This window comes from Phaseolus vulgaris, chromosome 6 (genome assembly GCF_051622355.1).
Source record: "Phaseolus vulgaris cultivar YP4 chromosome 6, ASM5162235v1, whole genome shotgun sequence".
In the NCBI taxonomy this organism is placed as follows: domain Eukaryota; kingdom Viridiplantae; phylum Streptophyta; class Magnoliopsida; order Fabales; family Fabaceae; genus Phaseolus; species Phaseolus vulgaris.
The window spans coordinates 14,385,182-14,408,905 of record NC_143503.1 but is presented as its reverse complement, the minus strand read 5'-3'; the positions used below and the strand labels follow the sequence as shown (position 1 = coordinate 14,408,905).

Genomic DNA, 23,724 nt, shown 5'->3' with positions numbered 1-23,724 from the left:
GGTATAATTATTTAATATATTTTATTATTTACGTATTTAAGAAATCTTATTTAATTATTTTTCTAACATTATAAATATTAATCAAAATTTGAAATTCAAAGGAGAGCAACTAACATCATCCTGAATCATCATAATATTTTTATTTTTATATATTTAATGTATTCTTAAATTATTTAGTAATTTTGATTTATAAATATAATTGACTCTACCATTATTCTTAATTGATTTAATTTTAATATATTAAAAAACAAATTTAATTTAATATATGTAATTTATTTATTATTTATTATTATAATATTATTATTTAAATATGAAATATTTAAAATATTTCCGTGCATTGCACGTGGTCAAGATACTAGTGTATATGTATATATATGTATACTAAAAAATTAGTACTTCTTTAATCAGTTCTCCATTAAAGCCCCACCTCTGCTAGCCAGGCTCTGAAAAAAAAAAAACAACACCTTGTCGGCTTTGACCATTTGAATTAGAGTTTAAAACAGTCTTAAAACCATTCTTAATAATTTTTTCTACCGGCCCAATTGAATTTGACCAGGTTTGGTAGGAAGAATAAACAAACAAGAAGCACATAATCACTTAGATTACATTTTTCTATGTACCCAATTTGCAGCTGAATTGAAGTTCCAATCTTTCACCTACCCATGGCTTCGTCTCACCTTCTTTGCAATAGCTATGTCTTCCCCACTTCCCAAAACTCCTTCAGAAGTAGCCATTTTGCTCAATTCAGACCAAATGGGTCATCCAATTTTCATTCTAAGCTTCGGTTTCAGAAACCCCACTCGGTCAGAGCCATGGTTTCTGATTCCAACACTTCTAGGAGACAATTAGAGGTTACATATTTTGCTTTGGACTGATTGAAGTTTCAGTAGTGTTCTTTGAGTAGAATTACATTTGTTTAGCTATAAAGTTTGAATTTTCTTTTTAGTGTGTTATGTTTTGGATCGAAGTTTCAGTGTGGTTGTTTGTGTAGAATGTTGGAGATCCCCTTCCTAATATAGAATGACATTTGTTTTGGGTTTGGATTTTGCTTTTTAATAGATGTTTTCTTAAAGTCGTAATCTTTTGTTGGTGAGATTAGATTACGTTTGACCCCGAAGGAAGGATTAACAAGTTGGCTGATGAAGTCGACAGGGAAGCTCCCCTTTCAAGGCTTACTTTGTTCTCTCCTTGCAAGGTAATCACCTTCCCCATGCTTTTGCTTGGAGGCTACCCAAATTTGTTTGTTTTGTGTTGAAATTGCCACCCTTTCTTCTGCAGATAAATGTTTTCTTGAGAATAACAAACAAGAGGGAAGACGGATATCATGACTTGGCATCCCTTTTTCATGTAAGAGGTTATCATAATTTGGCATCTACTTCAGTGCTCTTTTATTTCATGTACCTTTTAATATGGTTTATGTATTCTTGAACATGTCTTACTTGCATTTTTCGAGTCTTCAGGTGATAAGTCTAGGTGACATAATTAAGTTCTCTGTGTCACCTTCAAAAACCAAGGATAGCCTGTCAACCAATGTGTCTGGGGTGCCCCTTGATGATAGAAATCTGGTACTACTGTTTCCCTTCTCATTCTTTTCTTCTTCTGGTCATTTATTTGTTCAGACTTCAGAGAATGTTATGTGAAAATTCTCTTTTAACAGATTATTAAGGCGCTTAACCTTTATAGGAAGAAGACTGGCAGTGACAAGTTCTTTTGGGTACGAAGCAACGATGTCTATTATGTTCCTAATTTTTTCATTTTTAATTAAAAGCTGCATGCTTCTTTGTTTTAATCTAAACTCAACTTACCACAAGATTTAACGTGTATTGTGTATATTCACGTGTTTTCAGATTCATCTGGATAAACGGGTGCCTACTGGGGCAGGGCTTGGTGGTGGAAGTAGCAATGCTGCAACTGCACTATGGGCAGCAAATCAATTCAGTGGTTCTCTTGCCTCAGAGAAAGAACTCCAAGAATGGTCAAGTGAGATTGGATCAGATATTCCTTTCTTTTTCTCTCAGGGAGCAGCCTATTGCACTGGTCGAGGAGAGGTTAGTCAAAAATTTAGGTACCTTCCATTCTCAAAGTCATATTTGAGAATAACCGCAAATTGTTATATCTTGCTATGTGGATTCACAATGTATGGCACCAATAGATAATATTTTACAATTCTGAATAGATGCTATAATTGTGAAGATACTTATGCCACTGTCCTAGAATACAACTTAAAGAGTCGTGGTACAAAATTTTTATAGACATTCTCTGCGGATTAAATATGAGCAAGTGATATTATTGTATATAGTACGACCAAGTGAACCCAACATTTACCATTTTTAGTTCAGATCACCTAGATTTATCTTTATTCCTGAAACCTTTAATAATTTAGTACAGACAACAGATCATTTTGTCATGAATGGAAAGGAATTTGTGTGTTCCTAAAATATTGAATGTGAAGTGATTTACTTAACTATTCTGTGTGACGATGAATACATAACTCACATGCATTTGTAAGCCTTTTAACCATTTGCAGGCAGCTAAACTTATATTCAATGTGATTTCCCAATCATTATATTTTATTTAAGATTTTTTCTTTCACTTGTGCAGGTTGTTCAGAATATTCCTCCACCAGTATCTCTGGACGTTCCGATGGTTCTCATAAAGCCCCCACAAGCATGTTCGACTGCTGAAGTCTACAAGGTATTTGACTTTTCAGAGTAGTAATAAAAGCATACTCCCCCCTCCCCTGATTTTTAGTGACGAATTTAACAACTTCCAATGATACAGTGTCTACGTATGGACCAGACTAGTAAGGTTGATCCTTTAACATTGTTGGAGAAGATCTCAAAAATTGGTATCTCACAAGATGTTTGTATTAATGATTTAGGTATGCTTTTAGCTATGTATTTTCTCACTTTGGCTTTGATTTGATTTTCTTGACTGCACATTGTACATAATGCTGTGAGATGTCTAGCATAATGGTAAATAGCAGAACTGAGATTCCACTATTCTATTCTCATTTTATAATTGTATGTACAACTTACTGAAATATCAGTTGTGTCGCTTACTCTCTTGCACATCAATCCTTCATATCATCGACACAGTTATATTTGATTCTCATTGAAGTTTGGTACTGTTCTGATGCATTTGACTTTAATTATCTTCTCATGTTTTCCTTTTTTCTTCATCTGCAGAACCTCCTGCGTTTGAAGTTCTACCATCTCTCAAAAGACTGAAGCAGCGAATTAGTGCAGCTGGTCGTGGAGAATATGATGCTGTGTTTATGTCAGGAAGGTGAAAACGCTGGAAAACCTATTATTCTTTAATTTCTAGACTTGCATTTATGTGAAAGTCATATATACTTGCTAGAGCTCCTCCCAGGTACAAACATATTGTGTGTTTGTTTCCGGAGGTTTCTACACACCCTTTGTGTGTGAGACTTACAAATGATCTGCTGTTTATAAAGCACGCGATCTTACAAATGAAGCATGTTCATGTTTTATACTGATATACCTTTCTGCTGAATCTGGTTTGTGGAATAGGTGATGAGTTTTCTGTGATCTTGAATTATGGTGATCAAACAATTTAATCCTTTGTCTTGAGAACCTTTTAGAATCAACTTTGTTCATCAAATTTCAGACAGAAAGCCTTCTAAATAATTCAACTCATCATCTCTGATTTGAAAATCTAATAGTTGCATTAGATTCTATCCAACTGAAATGACAATAATTTGTATGAAGATGGACCTGAAAAACAGTTTATTTATGATATGAGAATTTAATATAACGCATTGTTTTTCCATTTTCATGAATTCTAGGTGTCTCTTATACCCATTAAACTTATATTCTAGACTAGTTTTAGTGGTTTGATAAAAGTAAATAGATTAATTTTTAATGTCAAGCATCAATCTTGTTGACAGCTTGGGAAAAATAGCTCCATTGATTTTTTTTACATTTTTTCATTGTAATTTTCATTTTCCTTTTTATTTAAGGAAAATCCCTTATCCTCTACAGATCCTTGTGATTTTTTTCTGTCATAATGAATTTATTTCATTAGAAGAATATTCTGCATATTTTGCAAGTTAATCAAGCACATGGTAGAGCCAAAAACAAGTCTCATGTTTTAACTTAAAAGTGTAAATTTAAAAATCTTTGAATTTCTGGTTAGAACCTTTGACATTATCTAAGTTATTTGATATCAAAGGTTATACGTAAAAGTAAACTGAGGTTTACACTTCCCCTTTTCTGAATGGCAGTAAACTATTCTGAAGTGGTCAGTATTTGTTTTGATCTTTTTTCTTTTTGCTGTAATATGGAGTGATGATTTTAAAAGATGCAATCATCTTATATGCTGTCTGAATACATCTCATGCAGTGGAAGCACCATTGTTGGAATTGGCTCTCCGGATCCGCCACAATTTGTTTATGATGATGATGAATATAAAGATGTGTTCTTATCAGGTAAGCTTCCATAAATTAACCTTGAAAGGTAGAAAAGTACATCCATGTCTGTTATATTGAAGCTCTAGTTCCATATGCAGATATCCATTATCCAGAAGCTAAAATGATTATTCTACGTCTCTTAGAATTTGGAAAGTGGGAAATGAATTTACCTGTTCACATTGGTTAATTTTACTTATATAGCATATAAGAATATGCAGAGGTTCAACATGCATTTGATCTGAAAAATACGAGTTGTTAGAAACATAAATCCCTTTCAATAGCTATTTTAATTTGAAAAGTAAACTAAGTTCAATTCAAATGCCCTGTTGAATGAAGTCCTGATGAGCCAGATAGGCTTTTGGGTGGAGTCTGCTGAAAAGTTTTTCACTAAATGCATTAATTGAAAGGGTGCTGCTGCGGTCTCATTACACATTTTAGATATTGGTGCATGTTGGTGCTGGTGCATAATGATGTGTTTTATAATCCTTTAACCTGTATTCTTGGACATATATGACTTTTCTTTTCTACTTTTAGCTATTGAAGTTAAGAATGGTGCGTGAAAGACCATAGTTATAGCAATTGTTTGCATTTTAGTTTAGGCAAAAACAGTGAACAAAGCAGCACTTTTTCAAAGCATTGAATGAGAGTGAGATCTATTGAGTAATAAACACATTAATTCCTAAGTTTTTACCATGTCAGGTGGTGCCAAAAATGTTAATCCCTTGAACTGGTTTTGACTAATTAGAGTGCAAGCCTTAGAATCTGAATAATCCTAATTATTCATTGTAGTTCCATATGCCTGCAATTTTAACGTTAAAAAGTTTTCAAATTGACAAATGTTTTCAGCATTTAATGAAGTAATACTTTTATTTCTAATTTTCCTCCAAATAAACTATATCAATGTTAATGTATTTGCACCAGATAAAAGTAACAAAAAATTTACTGAGAAAATGAAGTTATTTTAGTAAAATTATTTCAACAAGTGTATGTTTTTTATGTTACCAAGATGTTAAGTGCATCTAATTTTTTATCAGTACTTCATATTTTATGTTATGTACAGCTATTTCTTAGGAGGATGTTTTAGAATGAGCTTATGATGGATTTTGATTTTGATATGAATTTCTCACCTTCATTTGCAGATGCCTATTTTCTCACTCGAGAGGCAAACCAGTGGTATCAAGATCCTGCTTCAAATCCTTCTTCTGCCACTGCTTCTGATGTTTCAGAGTCTGTTTAATCATATGGTCTTTCAAGATAAGAAGACAGTAATGTAAAATTGCATTATCTTGTCTTTTTCTCCTGCATCATTCAATGATGTAAAAATCAAGTTTTGCTGTTTTAACTTCTGGGAATCAATAAAATTAAAGAGAGAAATTCGATTGAACAAATTAGGCAGGGCCTCTAAGAAGTAACAGTGTCTGAATAATTTGTGGTTAAAGACCCAAAAAAAATGTTTCAAGTTAAAGATGATCTTAGTTCTGTTTCAAAGTTGGATAAATTGATTTTTAACCCATTTAATGTAATTAATGTTGGAATATGTTTATGGTGAAAGTTTGATTTTTGATATTGTACTTGCACAAGATACTTAGATAATTTTCTCCTTGCTATCAAGTTGGAATACTTAGCTTGGTGGGAAGACTGCCTACGATATAAATGCACAAATATTTATCAAAAGGTTATAAATGGTTAATGAATTATTTCTTTCTATCAAGAATTGGACTGTTTATATATATATATATATATATATATATATATATATATTAATGATGGTTTTCTCTTTCTTCACCATGAAATATTTGAAAATCTAAATTATTTATGAGATTAGAATTTTGGATTATACAATCTAAAAGTTTATTAAAAAAATTTAAATTGTTTATGGGATCAGAGTTTTGAGTTATATAATCTAAAAACATACTATGAATTATATAATTTATTTATTTTTATTTGAAAATATACATTTATAATTGAAATACAGTTTTGGATTGCAGATATTTTGAATGTATTTTTGAATTATATAATCTAAAAATTATTTTTAAATTGTACAATTTAATTAATTATTGGATTGTACTATGGAGATATATTTTTGAATTGTATAATTAAAAATGTGTCGAACCTAATGGACAATTGACCTTTTCTACATTTACGGGGAATGTAGGAAGAAACTATGGAATGCGGATTGGTATGTGGTGTGTTTTGGTCTGTTCTAAATTTGACTTGTCAAAAGTAGGTTGGAATGAGCGATCTTGTGTAAGACTTATGAGATAATATGTTTATCATATTCTGCACAATTGTGTGTTTTCGGTTAGGTTTATATAAATTTAAAAAGGAATTGGAAAAGAAATTAACAAATATCTTCTGTAATTTATTTTAATCTTAAATTTAAGTATCGTATAAAAAAAAGTTTATTCTGAGTTTAATGATTAAAAGAAAAACTTAAAAATTAATTATTTACTATTTACTGCAACTAAATGAGAAATCATAGTACGAAAATAATATATATTAAAGTAAAACATTAAATTCAAATATATGATATTGATAAAATAATAAATGAGAATATTTAATTATATTTAACATATGACCATTTTTAGATTGTAATATAAAAGAAAAAAAAATTAATGTAAAGTCTGGAATACAATGATCTAATTAGAGATGATAAATAAACACATCCTCGAGATTATTTAAAGTTATCTTGATTTTGAAGAGAAATTCTCACATTCATTGAATGTATGTAATATCTAATGTTTTAAATTTGATATGAGAGTGTCCTCTTCCTTATCTCATACTCATTTTAATTTTAAATTATCAAAATATCTTAGTTCTTATTTTATTAGGTAATTTGATTTTTTTTTCTCTTTAGTCATTTGTTTCATTTTATTTGAAGAACTTCTCTTTATTTACTGTATAAATATTTTCTTCAAATTTACTCAAATATATAAGGTAACTTTCTTTTTCATTATAACTTCAGTTACACATTTTTTTTCCTATGATTTTCTTAAAACTGTGTATTGCATTTTAGAGAATGTAAACCTCAATTTTATCGAATTAAATTGTGTAAACTATTGGTTTATTAGGTAACCTTAAAAACTTATCATTTCTTTTTTCTTTGGATTTTAATTTCACTTCATTTGAAAAACTATTGTTTTGCTACACGAAATTTCATTCTCTCTTTAATGAATTAAATCGTTGATATCGTCCAAAATTCACTAAATTCTTATATTACTCTCGCTCAACGTGCAAAAAATATAATAAATGTTGTAGTTGTAATAGCAATTATGTGTGCTTGTTATTTAATAACATTAGTATGCATGTAATCCTAGTTATATAGGCAAGACACGTGCATGCTAGTAAATTTAATTATCCAACTATTTTATAGCGATTTTGAGCCAAACTACATTATGGTTCCTAAGTGTGGATAGGAATACAAAGTGTTCTTCTACTTGGTGATTATGAACCTTATTAATGAGTTTATTTGGTGATGCAATATCTAATGAGAGTTAATCTTATGAGTGCTTAATAGATGGGAAGTCCTCCAATGGATCAAGTGGTTCTCAACCTAGTTGCTTTGGATTATTATGTTTTTACTATCTAGCCTTCGAAGGATATTTAGCCATATTTGTTGATATATAAAACAAATCATTGGTCTAACTTATTTCAAACATGTTTAATGACACTTTTTCATTGGATATCGTACTAAAAATATATTAAAAATATAATACTTACTATAGATAATTCGACCAAATTATCTATAAATTCAAATATATTTGAAAATTGATTTCTGCCCAATCTTTGGTAACTGTCTTATTGGATATTTCTATAGACCAAAAAGTCTATAAATATAATTTTATTCTCTAGTAAACACTTACTCAAATTCATCAAATTACTTAAATACTCGTATATCTTTAAGTTCTTACTAACTTAAACGTTAGAGAATCTCCTGCAAGTGAATCACCCTTCTATTTTCATCAAACAAAGTTCGACAACCCATTAAGAGAGAAGCTAATTCATCTTTGGGCTTTGGCCTTCTTGGGCTTGGGCTTGGGCTTTGGGCTTGGGCCTCCTAATTCTGGATTTGTGATATTCAAAGTGTTAGAAAAGAGTAGAAAAAAGAATCATTCAAAAATTCAAAGTACACAAAAAATGATAAATAAAATAAAAAAAGTGTACAATTCTGCCGAAAAGAATACGGTAATCTGGTAGCGATTTTTAAAAATTTATTTCTCTCAATTGGCTTACTGTTTTTACTTCGTTCCAGTGCCATTATTGAGTTGAGACATTGAAGTTTCTGTGGTTTAAATTTCATAATCCAGTTCGCTCTACATCATTCCAGTTAAATCAGTGAATATCAAGCACAGTTTGCATTTTAAAAAAAAAAAAAAAATTTCCAGTAGCTAATTTTTTGTTTTCTTCATCTACTCTAGTGCTTTTCCTTAAGTATTCTTTTGTGTGCCTACTTTTCTCATTGAGTTCTTTATTTTCTTGATTGTCTTTCATTCTTACTCTTTGAGTTTGTCTTACATATAGTATTCCTTTTGCAATTACCTTTCCTTGCTTATACCTTTTCTTGTTTGTCTTTATTGTTTCTTTGGTTTTGTGGTGGTTTGCTCTTAAGATTGGTGTGCTTGCTTTGACATATTTCATTTGAGGATTCCAAGGCCTCAAGATCAGATTGGTGCAAGAACATTATTTCTTTGAGAGTGACCTCTTTTTTCTGCCTCCATTCACTTTGGCAATTTCATTGCCAAGCTCACTGTTTTTGCTAATTTTGTTTCTTAACTTGTTTGCTGTTTTTGTGTGTTTGTTGTTTTTTTTTTATTTGCAAAATGGCTGGCTATTCAAGTGGTGCATCTTACAAACAACATTCTCCTTCCAAAGCTTCAGTCCTTGGTGAAGAAGAACATAGAAGAAGGAGGCATCACCATCATTCTCATGAAGAGAGCTATAACCGTGACCAAAGATATCACCAAGTGTTCAACATTGCTTGTAAAAAAGTCCCTAGTTTTAATGGTGATAGTGATCCTAATGTGTATTTAGAATGGGAGACTAAGGTTGACCATTATTTTCATGTGTATAAGGTCCAAGATGACCAAAAACTTAGATTAGTTTCTTTATCCTTTTTGGGCTATGCCAAAGAATGGTGGCATAAAATTGTAATGGACATTATATATCGCAAGAAACCTCCCGTGGTTTCTTGGAATGCTTTGAAAGAGTGTATGCGCGCGAGGTTTGTTCCTCCTTCTAGGAAGGAACACTTGTTGAAGTTCCAAAGGCTTCCTCAAGGACATAGGATGGTAGAAGAATACATTAAAGATTTTGAAACAACTTTGACTAAAAGGAATATGCATGCTAATGAAGAGTCAAAGCTAAAATGGTTTGTACGTGGTTTGAGAAGAGATATTAGAGAAATTGTAGAATTAAATGAGTACTCTTCTTTAAAGAAAGTGTTTCGCCAAGCCATCAAGGTAGAATCCTATCTTTTGAAAACAACTTTCAAAAATACTCATGATTATAATTTCTACAACTCTTCTAGGAAGGATGCCAACAAAATGTCTACTCAAAATTGTCCTTCCAATTTTTCCAAACAAACCATGTTTCCAAACAAAGTTTCTACTACAAACCTTTCTACTCCTAAGTCACCTACCAAAACTTCAAATATCAAATGTTTTAAATGTTTAGGTTTTGGGCACATAGCTCTTCATTGTCCACAAAAGCAAATCTTAAAGATAAACAAGGTAACACAAGACCTAACTCACCCACTTCCCACAAGTCAAAATGAAAAAGACAAAGAAGAACAAGTTGACATGAGTCTTCTCCTTTCACCTCCAAGGTGTTTTCCTTCCTTATCTTTTTCATTACCCAAGGTTTCTATTTCAACACCATCTTGGTTAAAAAGTGTTAGGGATGATTTCATACCTCCTAATGGTTTTCACCATTTAAGATGCCTTTTCCCAAAAGATATCATCATTCCCAAACAAATTTTTCCAACTTGGTCGATTTATAGAACCTCCTTTTCTGAAATCCCATTGTTTACAAAAGATAAGTCATGTTTACATTTTTCTTCCACTTTTAATTGTAAAACTAAACTAACTTTGTTATATGCAGGGATTCAGAATTCGTGGACGAATTCTCTCCAACTCGAGGAGTATGATGAGAATCAAATAAATGAGGCTTTTATTAATGGAGGAAGAGGACATCCACCCTCACATTTGAAGTTCTTCCTTCTAGTCTTCTCAAAATTAAAAGAAGACATAAAATAAAAATGAGGCCCAAGCCCAAAGCCCAAGCCCAAGCCCAAGAAGGCCAAAGCCCAAAGAGCCCAAGTCCATCCCATGAGGGGCAAGGCCAAGCTTTGAAATACTCTTGTATAGTTTTAGGAGGTGTGGTTATTAAATAAAGGTGTGTGAAAATGTAAAATAAAGTCACATTGTCCATGTGACTTAGGAGAGTGGTGTAGGTGTAGTTTTTAGGAGGTGTCATAGTAGAAAAAGGTCACACCTCCCATGTGACTTGTTTTTGGTGGGAATTTCAAATGAGTTTTATTTGAAATTTCCCACCTATTTTTCAGCACCTTAGGCTATAAATAGAGGTGCTCTCCTTGTATTTTTCAGATTTGAATTCATCTAAAGAAACTATACTCAAAATTGGAGTGAGCATTTGGAGAGCTTTTGAGCTTCTACTCTAGTCTTATCTTGAAGGACCATGGTTTCCTCAAGTGGCGGCTTCCACACTCATCTAGGAGCATCCATACTTCTAGTGGCGTGATCATCCAACCTATCTTCCATCTTCATGAGCATTCTCTTCTCCTTCCTTTCTTCTCTTTTAATTACTCTTGTTGTCTTGTGTTCTTGAGCATGTTTTGGTTCGGCTATTCCATTTTCCAGCACATGTGTTCTGTTTTTGTTTTCAATTCCTTTTATGTTCGGTTCTTATGTGTTCTTGCCTAATTTCTGTTCGGTCTTCTCTTTTTATAATTCCTTTGTTGATTCAATTTGACAATATTTGGTTCAACCAAATGAGTTTGGGATTTGGTACTTGTTATTGGTGAGTTCTTGACTTAGAACCATGATCCAACTTCTAAGAAAGTGCCTCTATATTTTCCAGCTCAAGGTGATTCCTCAAAGTGTCAAGAATCTTGTTCTATGTGGCTATTGGAATCACATCACACCTTCAACAGTTCCAACTCATCTTCATTAATAAAATTTATGATGCAAGAGATTGAATATTAAGTTCAAAGTCGTCACCGAAACAAATTGAGGTAAATAGTTTGGATAACTAAGGATTGCGAAAGAAATATGTAGAGACCTTGTAGACATTTGTAGTTGTATCATTTCATAGATAAATATTGAGATTTGTGAGTAGTTGAGTTTTTTTCAAATGACAGGAGAAAAATTTACTTCAGATATGAACAAACTAGATTCAAAGTAGAAACTAAATCAACATTTGTGTAAAATCTGATACCCTAAATGAAACTAATGTTATTGATAATTGAACTTGTTTTGTGGGAGTAATCAAAAGGTGAACAATGGTTTCTTAGTGTATTAACATTTTTACTAATTAGATCAATCACACTCCAAAGATAACAAAATAATGGATTTTTTTATAGTTAAACTAATTTTGTAGGTTTTTTCAATTTTAATTTTATTTTGTACATGTTAATTTTTATATACAAAAAAAAAATATTTTGATGGAAAAATGTGTCTAAAACTTCAAAAGTTGACATATTCACCCTTGAACCTATTTGAGATTACGAGGTTGCTGGTGCCTGGTGAGTGAACCCGTGAGTGAACTTGTTTTTGGCACACTCGGTGTAGATTCGGACAAACTCCCTAAACTTGGTGCTAACTCGTGAGTTTGAGGTCAAGTCAACGAGTTCTTAAAAAAGTCTAAAACGACACAGAGATGTTTGTTTCGATTAACGTTAGGATTTAGGGTTTGTTTCATACCTTGTTCATGTTTATCATTGTTAATGTGCTCGTCGTCATCACTCCTTAGGTCCCGTCGCTCGTTGCTCCTCATATCGCATTGTTGTCGCCGCACCTTGCATTGTCGTGCCTCGTCGTCGCGTGTCTTCTTCATTTTCAGGTAGGTTGTGAAGTGGGTTTCATGGGTTAATTAGGGGGAATGTTAGATTTAGGGTTGGGAGTTATTTTTAAATTGGGTTGGGAATTTTTAAGTTGATTGGGTTTAGGGTTATTTTTAGCTTGGGTTTGGGGATTTTTTTATTTAGACACTACAAGAAAAACATGAAATAGAAACCAATTTTAGATACAAAAAATAATTAGTTGATATAGTAACTAAATTAGAGACCATTTTAGAAACTACAAAAAAAATTGGTTTCTAAATTAGTTTCTATTAATGTTAAATGGTTTCTAAATTGGTATCTAATTAGCTACCAAGGTTTTAACTACCAATTATTTAGTTTCTAAATTTGGTAGCAAAAATCTTGGTTGCTAATTAGATACCAATTTAGAAATCATTTAACAATAATAGAAACTAATTTAGAAACCAAAAAAAATATAGTCTCTAAAATGGTCTTTAATTTAGTCACTATAGCAACTAATTATTTATTGTCTCTAAAAATTGGTTTCTATTTCATGATTTTCTTGTAGTGAGAGTGTGAATGAAATAAGATTGAGGTTGGGATTAAATTATTTTTTATTGATTTGATGTTTTAGAACTACAAAAAAATTGTAAGATGTTTGGAAGTGGTTTAAATCCTGGTAATGGTGGTACAACTTCAACATTTTCACTACCATCTAGACGTAAAAATTATGCAAGAAATAGAATAGATATTCGATGGAAGCATGGAACTAATGTTTCAGGGAATGAAAAAAGTGAAATGTAGTTACGGCTCAAAGACATTTAATGGAGGCATTTTCATATTCAAAAAACATCATCTCGCTGTAACTAGATATGACTTTGAACCTTGTGTATCAGTACCATCAAAGTTTTGATGTTGAAAGTTGTCTTAGAAGCTAAAGATGCGTCAATGAAGAAAATAAGGTTGAATAGCCTTGAACAAATTGACGGTGGGGAAGAGAGTGAACAAAGTGCTAGCACTAGCAAGATATTTAAAAGTAAATCTATTGGTGGTGTTCCAGCTACTCTAAATCAAATATACAAGAGAGGTGTAAAGAAAAATTTGAAGCTCAAATTGTTGAATTTTCTACACAAGTGTCATCTCGTTCAATGTTAGTAGAAATTCAGATTTTGAAAAAATGTGTGACATGATTGGTAGATAAGGCGTTGGCTATAAACCTTAATTATATCATGATATCAGATTGAAGCTTCTAAAACAAGCAGTTGAAAAAATTGATATACAACTTCAAGAGTATAGAGATGAATGGAAGAGAACAGGTTGTACAATTATCTCTTATAGATGGACAAACAAGAAAAAACGTTCAATTTGTAATTTTTTGGTGAATATTCCTAAAAGAAATGTGTTTCTCTATTCATTAGATACCTCTAACATCTCAAAAATTGCAGAAAAGGGATTTAAAATGTTGGATGATGTGGTAGAATTTGTTGGTGAGGAAAATGTAGTGCAGGTAGTTAGTGATAATGCTATTGTGTTCCCTAGTCTGTGGATGATTGTGAACTTTTTCCTGTATCCAATACTTTTTAAAATACTAAAACTACCTTTTTTTGACGTTGCTTTAATTCCAAAATGTAGAATGTAGAGACTTTCTGGATTACAACATTACAACATACAAAAATTAATATTTGTGATTTTTTATTTATTTTAGATTGTATAGTCCGAAATACAAAATTTGTATTCCAAATTATACAATTCATTCTGAATTGCATAATCTGAAATACAAGGGGCTTTATGCCTTTTGCAGTGTCTATGTCTCACTTCACAATCTTAAATCTCCATTACAAAATAAAAAAGCTTATAGAAGGAGTGAGCCTGAAACTAACACTTGAACTACATTGTTTAATTTCGCAATAGTTGGACATCTTCCTATACTCATCTTTGGGGCTTTGGGACATTATCCCTATCATCCCATGCTCACCTCTCCTAGTGGTGGACATAATATTGAAGAGGACATGGGATGATAGGGTGTTACATGATATATGTTATAACATTAGACGGTCCATATATTCTAACACTAGACGATCTCTGTGTTTTAGCGTTAGACGGTCTATGTTCTAGTGTTAGACGGTCTTTGTGTTTTAGCGTTACATGATCTTTGTGTTATAGTGTTTGATGATCTTTGTGTTCTAACATCGTATGATGGTCTATGTGTTCTAGTATTAGACGATTTGTGTTCTAGTATTAAACGCTCCTTGGTTTACAGAAGGTTAAATGTTCTCTATATATATATATATAGTGATAGGATGTCTCTCTGTAACTTTGAAATATATTTTTACAATACTCTTCGTATTCACCATTCATTTTCTTCTTTTGTTTCTTCTTTCTTGTTTCTTTTTTTTTCTCACATGGAGTGCTCTCAGAAAAAAATGAAGTGAGGATACAAGATGTGATTCTAAAAAAGAGTGTGGTTGTGAGATGAAAAAAATTAAGAAGACAAAGGGTTGCAACACAAAAACAAACGACATAAGAGAAGAGAGGTGCCCCTAAAGAGAAGGGTGATGCGGTTGAGTAAAGAAGATGAAGGGGGTGTTGTGGCTGATAAAGGAAGAAGATGAAGAGGATACTGAATAGATTTATTTATTTTTTTAATTACGGGTAAAATCGTTTTTTCGTCACCCCATGGAGGTGGAGGGTAGAGTGAGGAATCATTTGCCTAAAAGATTTCATAATACTTTATAATTGTACTTTTTGAAATGTATAATTTTCAAGTTTTTTTAACACATTTCAGATTATATTTAATTAAAAATTAAGAATTTTAAAAGGTCCTTTTCGTTTTGCGATGAATGTGCGTGTTTGCCAATCTGGCATTCAAATTGAATGCTACAGTATCGTATATGTAGTTCTACCATATTAAAATAAAATACACACTCTACAACCCTCTATTAAAACATATTGATTAAAATTTATTGAAAAAAAACACCAAATTATACAAATATCACTCCTTGATTCCACCAAATTTTAAGAGATTTTATTCCAATCTGTAACGTGACTTGGATCAAATTTCAAACCAAACTCAATATATAAAAGAATAGCCCTTGACTCTAAAAAACTTAAATACACATTTTATTAAACTATTTTACCAGTTAAATGTCTTTCAGAATTTTACCATAAAAAAATCCATTTCCACTTAATTTACTGATCCGTTTTGGGATAAGAGATCCATTAAATAAATGAAAAATAAAAAGTTGATTTGTAAATGAAAAAAAAAGGTGATAAAATTCACAATAATAATAATTAAGTGATAAATTTAATAATTAAACATTTTAAAAAATGTACCACTGCCACAAAACTGTGAGGAGGACTGGGAGCAGAGTAATGGAATATTTGAGACGCTATCAGACATTCGTCGGCTCTACCCAGTTTATACAGTGTTCTCGAGGCTGCACCATAACACTAAAATATTCGGGTTTGTATAATTCATCTGGGTTGGACGGTGAAAAGTTTAGGGTATGGAAGTGAATTGTGCATGCGACGTGGAAGTGTACAGTGCATGTGAAATTAGACGCCTGTTTTTCACAGAAATCTTACCACCAATATCATATCAACTATAGCATCATAAGAACAAACATCAAATCCACACATTTTTTGGTCTTTTTTTTATTCATTTGATTTCTCCCCTCCACTCTACAGAGAGGGAGAAGAAACAAACTGTCTCGGTAAACTAAAAAGATCTTTTCCTTCAAATGGAGAACTCCATTCCCGAGAACCTGATGTTTCAGCAGAAGATACTCCACCATCTTGCAATCCAGGCAAGGGAACAATGCTACCATTAGAGGGTAACGATCTAATTGCTGGCTGAGGAACCACACCAGAAGCATTTGAGCTGTATAGAGCACTACTCTTTGTAAAAGGTGAAAGCCCTAGCAACAATGCATTAGACCTCGGTGGAGATAAGCCTCTATCCAAGGACCAGTCTATGTTGGTATAATCAAATTGCATTGATCCACCAGTGCTCCAGTCTACTGGAGAAGTTGACCCTGAAGTTGCTGCAGATCCTAGCCCAGAAAAGAGTCCAAGAGAAGAAGCAGCAGCCAGCGTTGGAGACACAGCCATTGTTCTATTCCATGGGCTATTTCCTCGGTTGGTTTGTTGCAGATCAACTGAACTGCTGTTGCCAGCCACAAACTGTTGAGGAGGCTGACCCTGGAGTTGGTGATACATTGGATTAGAACTGAAATAGTTTGAACTGAGGCTTTTAGAGCTAGGAGGGTGAGACATAAAGCCATTGGACCTCATGACTTCTACACTGTTAGCTGGATACCAACTGGCAGCTATTCCAGGAGGAGAAGAACTCAAGCTGGCAGCTGGAATCTGCTTTGTATTAACAGTTTGAGGCCGCTGCATCACAATTACTGACTCCCTAGCTGGACCAGGTTGAAGGTTCTTATAATCACCTCCAATAGCCATATAAGAAGCCTCTGTCTTAGCAGGTGTTGGTGACACTTGCAATGGTGATGCCAACGAGTAAGAAACCGAAGGATTAGATCCTGCACTTGGCCACCTCTTGTCAGCTGGTATAGAAGCTTGTTGAGACTTTGCCCAATCAGACTTGGGTTGGATTCTCTTAAGAGGCTGCACAGGTCTGTTGCTGGATTCCACAGACCCTCCAGTAACTGCTTGCTTGGTATAGTTAAAATCCTTTTCATCTTTTTTGAGTTGATTTGGAGAAAGAATGGGTTTAGTCTGTGGCCTAGCATTCTGAATCAGAACTCCTGACTGCTTACTGCCAAATGAAGGAGGATCACCAATTTCATCTGGCTTTGGTGAGCCAGATGGTCGTTCCAGCTTCAATTCTCTCAAAGACTCTGCAGCCTTATCAAGATCACCCTCACAAGCAACAACAGCTCTTTCAACCTCCTGTTTTGAGAAACTATACTTGATTTCTAGGTCTGCAATCCGAGCAAGTTCCTCTGATATATCAATTTTCAAATTACTCCCAGCTATATTTGCATCTTTATGATTATCTGCTTCTTCACCACCTTCGAACAGCCATGCTACTGATTCCTCCACCCTTCCTTCATTCAGTATCAATGCTACTGTTGCACGCTCGTGAGAAAACCCCATTGCCACTAGCTGTTGAGCAAGTGCCTCAAGTTTCCTCGACATAATATATCCACTGCTACGATCATGCAACTCTTGTGCCCGCCTTTCCTTCTGTCGTTGATGTTTCCTTTCATTCTTCTGGCGAATTTTCTCTCGTTTGTCATTATCAGCTCCCGGTACTGCCTCCAGTCGAGCAGGAGGATTAGAAGATTTCTCTTTATGGTCCTCTGACTCACCAGACCAACTACCATTGTTAGAAACAGAATCATACTCCACACCAGCTACCACTGAGCCAGCGGGAGGTTCATCTGTCTCATCTATATTCCTAAAACGACCATTCAATTGTACTTGGGAAGTAGATGCTGGTTGCATCTCCAAAGTATGGAATGTTCCTAATATAGGGTTGTATGCACTAGCTGGAACACCAGCTACTGCATTAGCAGATCCTGAAGACTTGGCAGCGGACTTCTGAGCTTCTTTGCCTGCCTTTTTTTCTTTAGACTTAGATTTGGAAGGAGACATCTCTTTAGTAGAAAATATGTCCCTGAAACATAAAAGCGAAATAATCAGATTAAATTATTTTCTGGTGAACTAACAAATTACTACCGAAATAATATAGGGATCAACAAAATAAAAAACATCTACTAGATAACAGTCTGTTAACATCAATACCATCATGGGTATGGATCTGTTTGCAAACAATCAAGTGCTTAGGGATTACAGGATGACAAAAGGCCCCAGTTTAAACTATAACAAACTAGAGAGGGAAAAAGGGAGGGAGAGTAACCAATAAAAAAAATATAATTCTACAAAACCAAATGGATTATATCTATCCTTAAAAGAAGTTTCCTTCAAAAGAAACTTCTTTTCTGTCCCCTGAATATTCTGTTACATGCACAGATTGAGTTCAGACATTGATTTTCAAATGTTCTTGTTCTTGTCGCATTGCTCAGCAGTTTCCTTCTCTGGAATAACTTCATCCAGACTATCTCTGTAAATTTTAATGGGAATTAAAGGATTCATGCAATGCAAAATCTATTTGATGACAAAAAGTAATGTTCTCTACAGAAGCACAGTACAAAGCATGAAAATTGCATTGCTGCCACTTAAAAAATGAAGGATGCAAAGCAAGAGTCAATAATTTGTTTTAATGAAGTATTGAAATAATGGAATCTAATAGTGATTACTACACAAATAGAATACAGATGCAACTACAGTGCTTTAATCAGGAAAAAATAAAACAATTAAAATTTTAAAATTAACGAAACAATACAAGGATCTCCCCACACTTTGTACCCCTTACACCAAACAAAGTAGATAATTTGTTGTGTAAATAACAGTGACACCCCATGAAGTTTTTTTTAAATTACACTTACACTCCAACTTTTTTAAAATCCTACACAAACCTCCCCTTTGTTTTTAAACATTACACTGACACCCCCTTTTACATTACACATGCACCCCTTAATTTTTTTAAGAAACATTACAATTACACCCCTTACAAGGGAGGCAAGGATAAAAAAAACGGGGGAGAGTGTGATTCAAAAACTCAGGGGATATTACAATAATTTGTTTAATCAAGTATAGAAAGGATGGAAACTGACATAGTTCAGGAATCGCATAATCTAACAAAACATGACTCAGCTGAACTCAAAATATACAGTAACATAGGACATTCAAGAGGCCATGAACTCAAAATAAACAGTAACATAGGACATTCCTCAGACACTACTAATTCTTGCTTAATATTTCTCCATAGCTTACAACAGAATTTCCCTCCAATTTTACCCCATGGTCAAGCTAGCAGTCAGTTACCCCAGTCAGCCCAATTCCCTTGTCCACTTAAGACCACGATCCCCTACATACCCTTCCATTCACCCTGACTATAAAAGATTTCCTAAAAAATAAATAACTTTCCACACAGATACAGTTACAGCACTTCAATCAGGTACAGGTACAATAATATCGAAATTTTCAACAGAACATAAAGAATCCATAACAAAGATCCACCAAAACATTTCTCCCCTTATTTTGAAACCTAAGTGCAGTGAATCAAGTTTCCAACAGGTTATTCCCATATACTTAACATTCCACCCCCATAAAAGATATACAATACCGGTCACCAAACAAAGGTACAAATATAGCATACTTGTCAAGTTCAATAAATAACAACATTCATTGCAGCTTGGCCTTAGAAAACACAGCGCCATTTCAGTTAGTCTTAGTCCTACCATAACTCAATATTCCCATTCTTTGTACAGAATGTTATGATAGAAATGAGGAAACTAGCAATCAGAATAGGACTACATGTCTTTAGTGGACCTCCCCAAGGTAACTTAAACAAAAAAAAATCAGAATTATAATTATTTTATTAATATTCTATTTTATCACGCCCCCATGTAAATTTGGATAGACTAAATTAAATCATACATCCACTCTTACTAATTCTTATTAGTAACCTTCCAATCCTTTTTACTAGGAGGATAAAACAAGTCAATCTGTGCAAAAAAAAGCATTGCACACTCCTACTGCGGTAAATTACATCCAGAATTAAAAAACGAAGAAATATTCCAACTTAAGCAAAGATCATTACAGTCAACTTAAGCAACTATATGCAATTAATTAATACAGTAGTTTCAGTACTATACTAATGAAAGGGAGACACCTAAAAATGTAACATGCCTGCAACAAAGATAGCATTATCTGATACAGCAACACATAAAATCAGCTGCATAGAAACTCAACCACCAACATACTCGTATTAGAACAAGCACATCCATATAGCCCAGAAAAATCTGAAAAAATTCATATTATCAACTACAGCATATCCAATGCTTCTACTTAGAGCCATTATTGTTCGTCAGTCTCAACATTCGCCCGATACAGAACAATCAAAATCAGCAACACAAACCAAAATCCACAGCAAATCCCGACCAAAGATCCATCAACAACAAAACCAAACCTAGACCAAATCCAAACACGTCCCCACAATTCCGATTCCAAAAATCCGAACAGCCACCGAATGCGGAATGCAAATCGCGAAATTCCAAAATTGCGAAAACAAAAGAAAAATAAAACCTAAAACCTAAACAACTGAAACCAGATAATAGAGTTTAATACGCAAAAAATTTATAATTATGTTTGAGATTAAAAGCGAACAAACTTTGGAGAGAATTGAGAAACAGTGGAAGAAGAAGGAGAAGAAGAAAGCACCTGAGGATCGAACTGTAGAACGGGAAAACCGTTGGGAACTTAGAGCCAGAAGGAGAGAGATAGGTTTTTCGATGTTGAAAAGTGAAATTGGGGGAATTAGGGTTTTGATTCAATGAAAGTGAAGAGATCCGAAATTTTGCGAAAAGAGAAATGAAAAATTGTCCATATCCTAATAACGAAGCATATATAGTAGTGAGGTTCACTTGCTTTTTCCTTTCTTCTATTAAAAAAAAGTGTCTATCTTCTCTCTCTTAAATATTAAATAATTATTATAATAAAATTTTATTTACTTTTAAATTTTTCTTTTATTTTCTTAAACATGTTTTCTCTTATTATTTTTAAAGCTTAAGTTTTAAACAAAGCCATTCCAGAACATTTATATTATCAATTATAAAGAAGTCATTGTATGTAAGATTAAAGATAAGTCGAATTTAATTTATTTCAGTTTAACATGAATTTAACTTAAGTTTATTTTGACATCAAATTTGACTTAATTTAAGTTTGTGAGCACATCGTTAAGGTTGATAATTCGACTAAATTGAAAATTATAATTATCTTGCATATTATTTATTATACAAGAATAAAAACTAATTATATAATTTAATATACAAGTGATATTAATTTATGTCTTATAATTAAATAGTTCACCCATAACTGTTAAAATCAAATTGTAATTCTTAAAATTTTCCAAATTCAAGTAACCAAATAAGTTAATTCATTTTTTGCACTAATGTAATGTTAAACTTGGATTATTTTAATCGAGATTCTTGATTTATTTGTGCAACACGTGCTTTATTCCAAAAGTTCTCAAGGGTGAACTTTTTTCCCTCTAATAAGGGCACTCCACCCTCTTCCTTATGGCCAAAATCACACTAGATATTTGGCTTGCACTTGATGTCGTGTTGAAGTTTGGTTCCTCTCTATGACTCAAGTCTCATTTAAGTCTTCGTGAAATGTAAGTTTTAATTTCACAGGTCTTACTTTTAACACCTAAATTTTGATTATAACATATAGTATAAATAGATATTAAACATTAATATAAAATTACATTAGATAAAACACAAGTTGTTGACAAAATATATTCAATTGACAAAATGTAAGAAAAGTTTTAAAGTGAAGATTGCCAAATATAAGTAAAGATATGATCAAGCAGTGAGCCAACACTTTGCTCTAATAAAAGATCTTATCAAGTGATGTCACTTCTACAAGACAAAAATATTAAAGCATGAAGTATTTTTTTGAAATAATTATATTTGAACAATCTCTAGAAGAATGAAAGTACTAGACATTTTTTAAGAATATACATATGTAGGAAAAGTAGACGCATGTTATGCTAAACGCTATCAAACAAGAATAGACGAAGTCTTAAAAGCTTGAAGCACGAGACGATCTTCACTACTCAATAAGCACATATTAAATATTAAGTATCATTGCATCTTTACAATGTCACACCATCTAGTCTCTACAAGTTGGCTGTGAACTCTTTTCAAGAAAAATTCTAACAGAAAGTATAATTCATCAATGTGTGAAAGTTCATTTTGGTATTGTTAGTGATACAAAGTGTATTGGACTGGAATGTTCGGGACCTCGGTCCTAACATTTAGGCATGGTCAACTTGATTTTGGATCAAAAGGCGGGTCATGAGTTTGATCCAGTTTTAATGGTAAGCTCGGTAAAGAATAATTAAAGTACAGAAAATATTAAGTTTAGTCATATGCTAATATAAAGTCGTTCGTTAAATATATATGTTAATATAAAGTTGTTAGTTGAATATATATGTTAATAAAGTTGTTAAAGAAGTAGCGAGCACTCGTGAATAAAGGTGCTCGGGATTCTCTTCTATTGTTAGCACCGTGAGTAAAGGTGCCCGTAGGCAGAATATTTTTTGTTATATATTGAGATTATATTCTCGTGAGTGAAAGTTATTAAAGGGATAACTATAAAAGGGGTTTGAGACCGCCGGTAAAGGTACGCTATTTCTAGATATTTAGACTGAAACTTATTACTTATTTTGAATGCTCTCACTGACTTAATCATCAGAGTGTGATCAACAGGTAGAGTCCCATCTATCCCAACGAAGCCACGTTCCAAAGCAGAAAAAGGAGACAGATCAGAAGCGGAGCTCTCCGTCCAGTCCAATCGAGGTCAACCAGCAAGAACACAAAGAAAATTCAACTAAAAAAAGTGAATGGTTTGCACATCCCATCATACAACATAGCTGAGAATATTAACAAAAAAACATGAACCATTGAAATAGTCTTGACACATAATGCTCTGAAGTACGCAACCTACAATGATCCTTTTTGAATGCCTATATAAGGAAGCATTACCATGCTAAATAGATTAAGGTTCTAAGACATAACCCAGCTTCATGAGCTTGACAAAAGTCTTGAAAGCCTTGAAGTGGTTAAATTGTAGTTATCTTCCAAACGACATAGACAAAGAGAGATTTACATTGTAATCCTTCATTGTTGTAAACTTTTCTTTAGAAGCAAGGAGAGCATAGTTTCATATCCACTCTTTTAAGTGTGAATCTTTTAATCAAACAATGTGTAGCTTGGAGAGACTTTTGGTACTTTGCTTGGAAAGACCTTGAGAACTCAAGCTTAAACTCTAGGAGAGTTCAAGGGGATAGCCTAGAGATGTTTTTTAGTACTTAGCCTAAAAGGATATTGTGTATTTTGATATGGACATTCTCCCATGTGTGCTAAACTTTATGGAAAAATTACATCTTTTTATTTTTTAAAGATTGTGTGTATAAAACCTTTGCCCATTATAACTCAAATAAAAAAATTAAAAATAATAGAAGTTTAGTAAATCAACAGATTTTGAAAAATATTTCATAGCATTAAGAATGCATTGGTTTGTATTTGACATAGGAATATAAAAGGTAAACAAGTATGTAAATATTAGTAGTAGTTTTATTTAGATTGAACAT

At 32.9% G+C, this 23,724-nt stretch overlaps 2 protein-coding genes across 2 annotated transcripts; one reads left to right on the top strand and one right to left on the bottom strand.

Annotated features, from left to right (window-relative positions):
* Positions 1-391: 391 nt before the first annotated feature.
* Positions 392-5,999, top strand: CDPMEK (4-(cytidine 5'-phospho)-2-C-methyl-D-erithritol kinase). Its single transcript, XM_068638402.2, has 11 exons — positions 392-851; positions 1,100-1,195; positions 1,279-1,347; positions 1,461-1,565; positions 1,658-1,714; positions 1,848-2,048; positions 2,602-2,694; positions 2,782-2,881; positions 3,189-3,288; positions 4,368-4,453; positions 5,575-5,999. The coding sequence occupies exons 1-11, from the start codon at positions 663-665 to the stop codon at positions 5,670-5,672; spliced, it is 1,194 nt and encodes a 397-aa protein (XP_068494503.2). The 5' UTR covers positions 392-662; the 3' UTR covers positions 5,673-5,999.
* Positions 6,000-16,039: 10,040 nt separating this feature from the next.
* On the bottom strand, positions 16,040-20,940 carry LOC137830964 (uncharacterized). Its single transcript, XM_068638403.2, has 2 exons — positions 20,787-20,940; positions 16,040-18,117 (listed from the first exon to the last, which is right to left on the bottom strand). The coding sequence occupies exon 2, from the start codon at positions 18,093-18,095 to the stop codon at positions 16,155-16,157; it is 1,941 nt and encodes a 646-aa protein (XP_068494504.2). The 5' UTR covers positions 18,096-18,117; positions 20,787-20,940; the 3' UTR covers positions 16,040-16,154.
* Between the last annotated feature and the right edge of the window lie 2,784 nt (positions 20,941-23,724).

Excerpts from the sequence above, each read along its gene's own strand:
- CDPMEK (XM_068638402.2), top strand. The coding sequence starts at position 663 with ATGGCTTCGTCTCACCTTCTTTGCAATAGCTATGTCTTCCCCACTTCC. Across the intron at positions 1,566-1,657 it reads CCCTTGATGATAGAAATCTG|ATTATTAAGGCGCTTAACCT; the intron begins GTACTACTGTTT and ends CTCTTTTAACAG. Across the intron at positions 2,695-2,781 it reads CGACTGCTGAAGTCTACAAG|TGTCTACGTATGGACCAGAC; the intron begins GTATTTGACTTT and ends CCAATGATACAG.
- LOC137830964 (XM_068638403.2), bottom strand. The coding sequence starts at position 18,095 with ATGTCTCCTTCCAAATCTAAGTCTAAAGAAAAAAAGGCAGGCAAAGAA.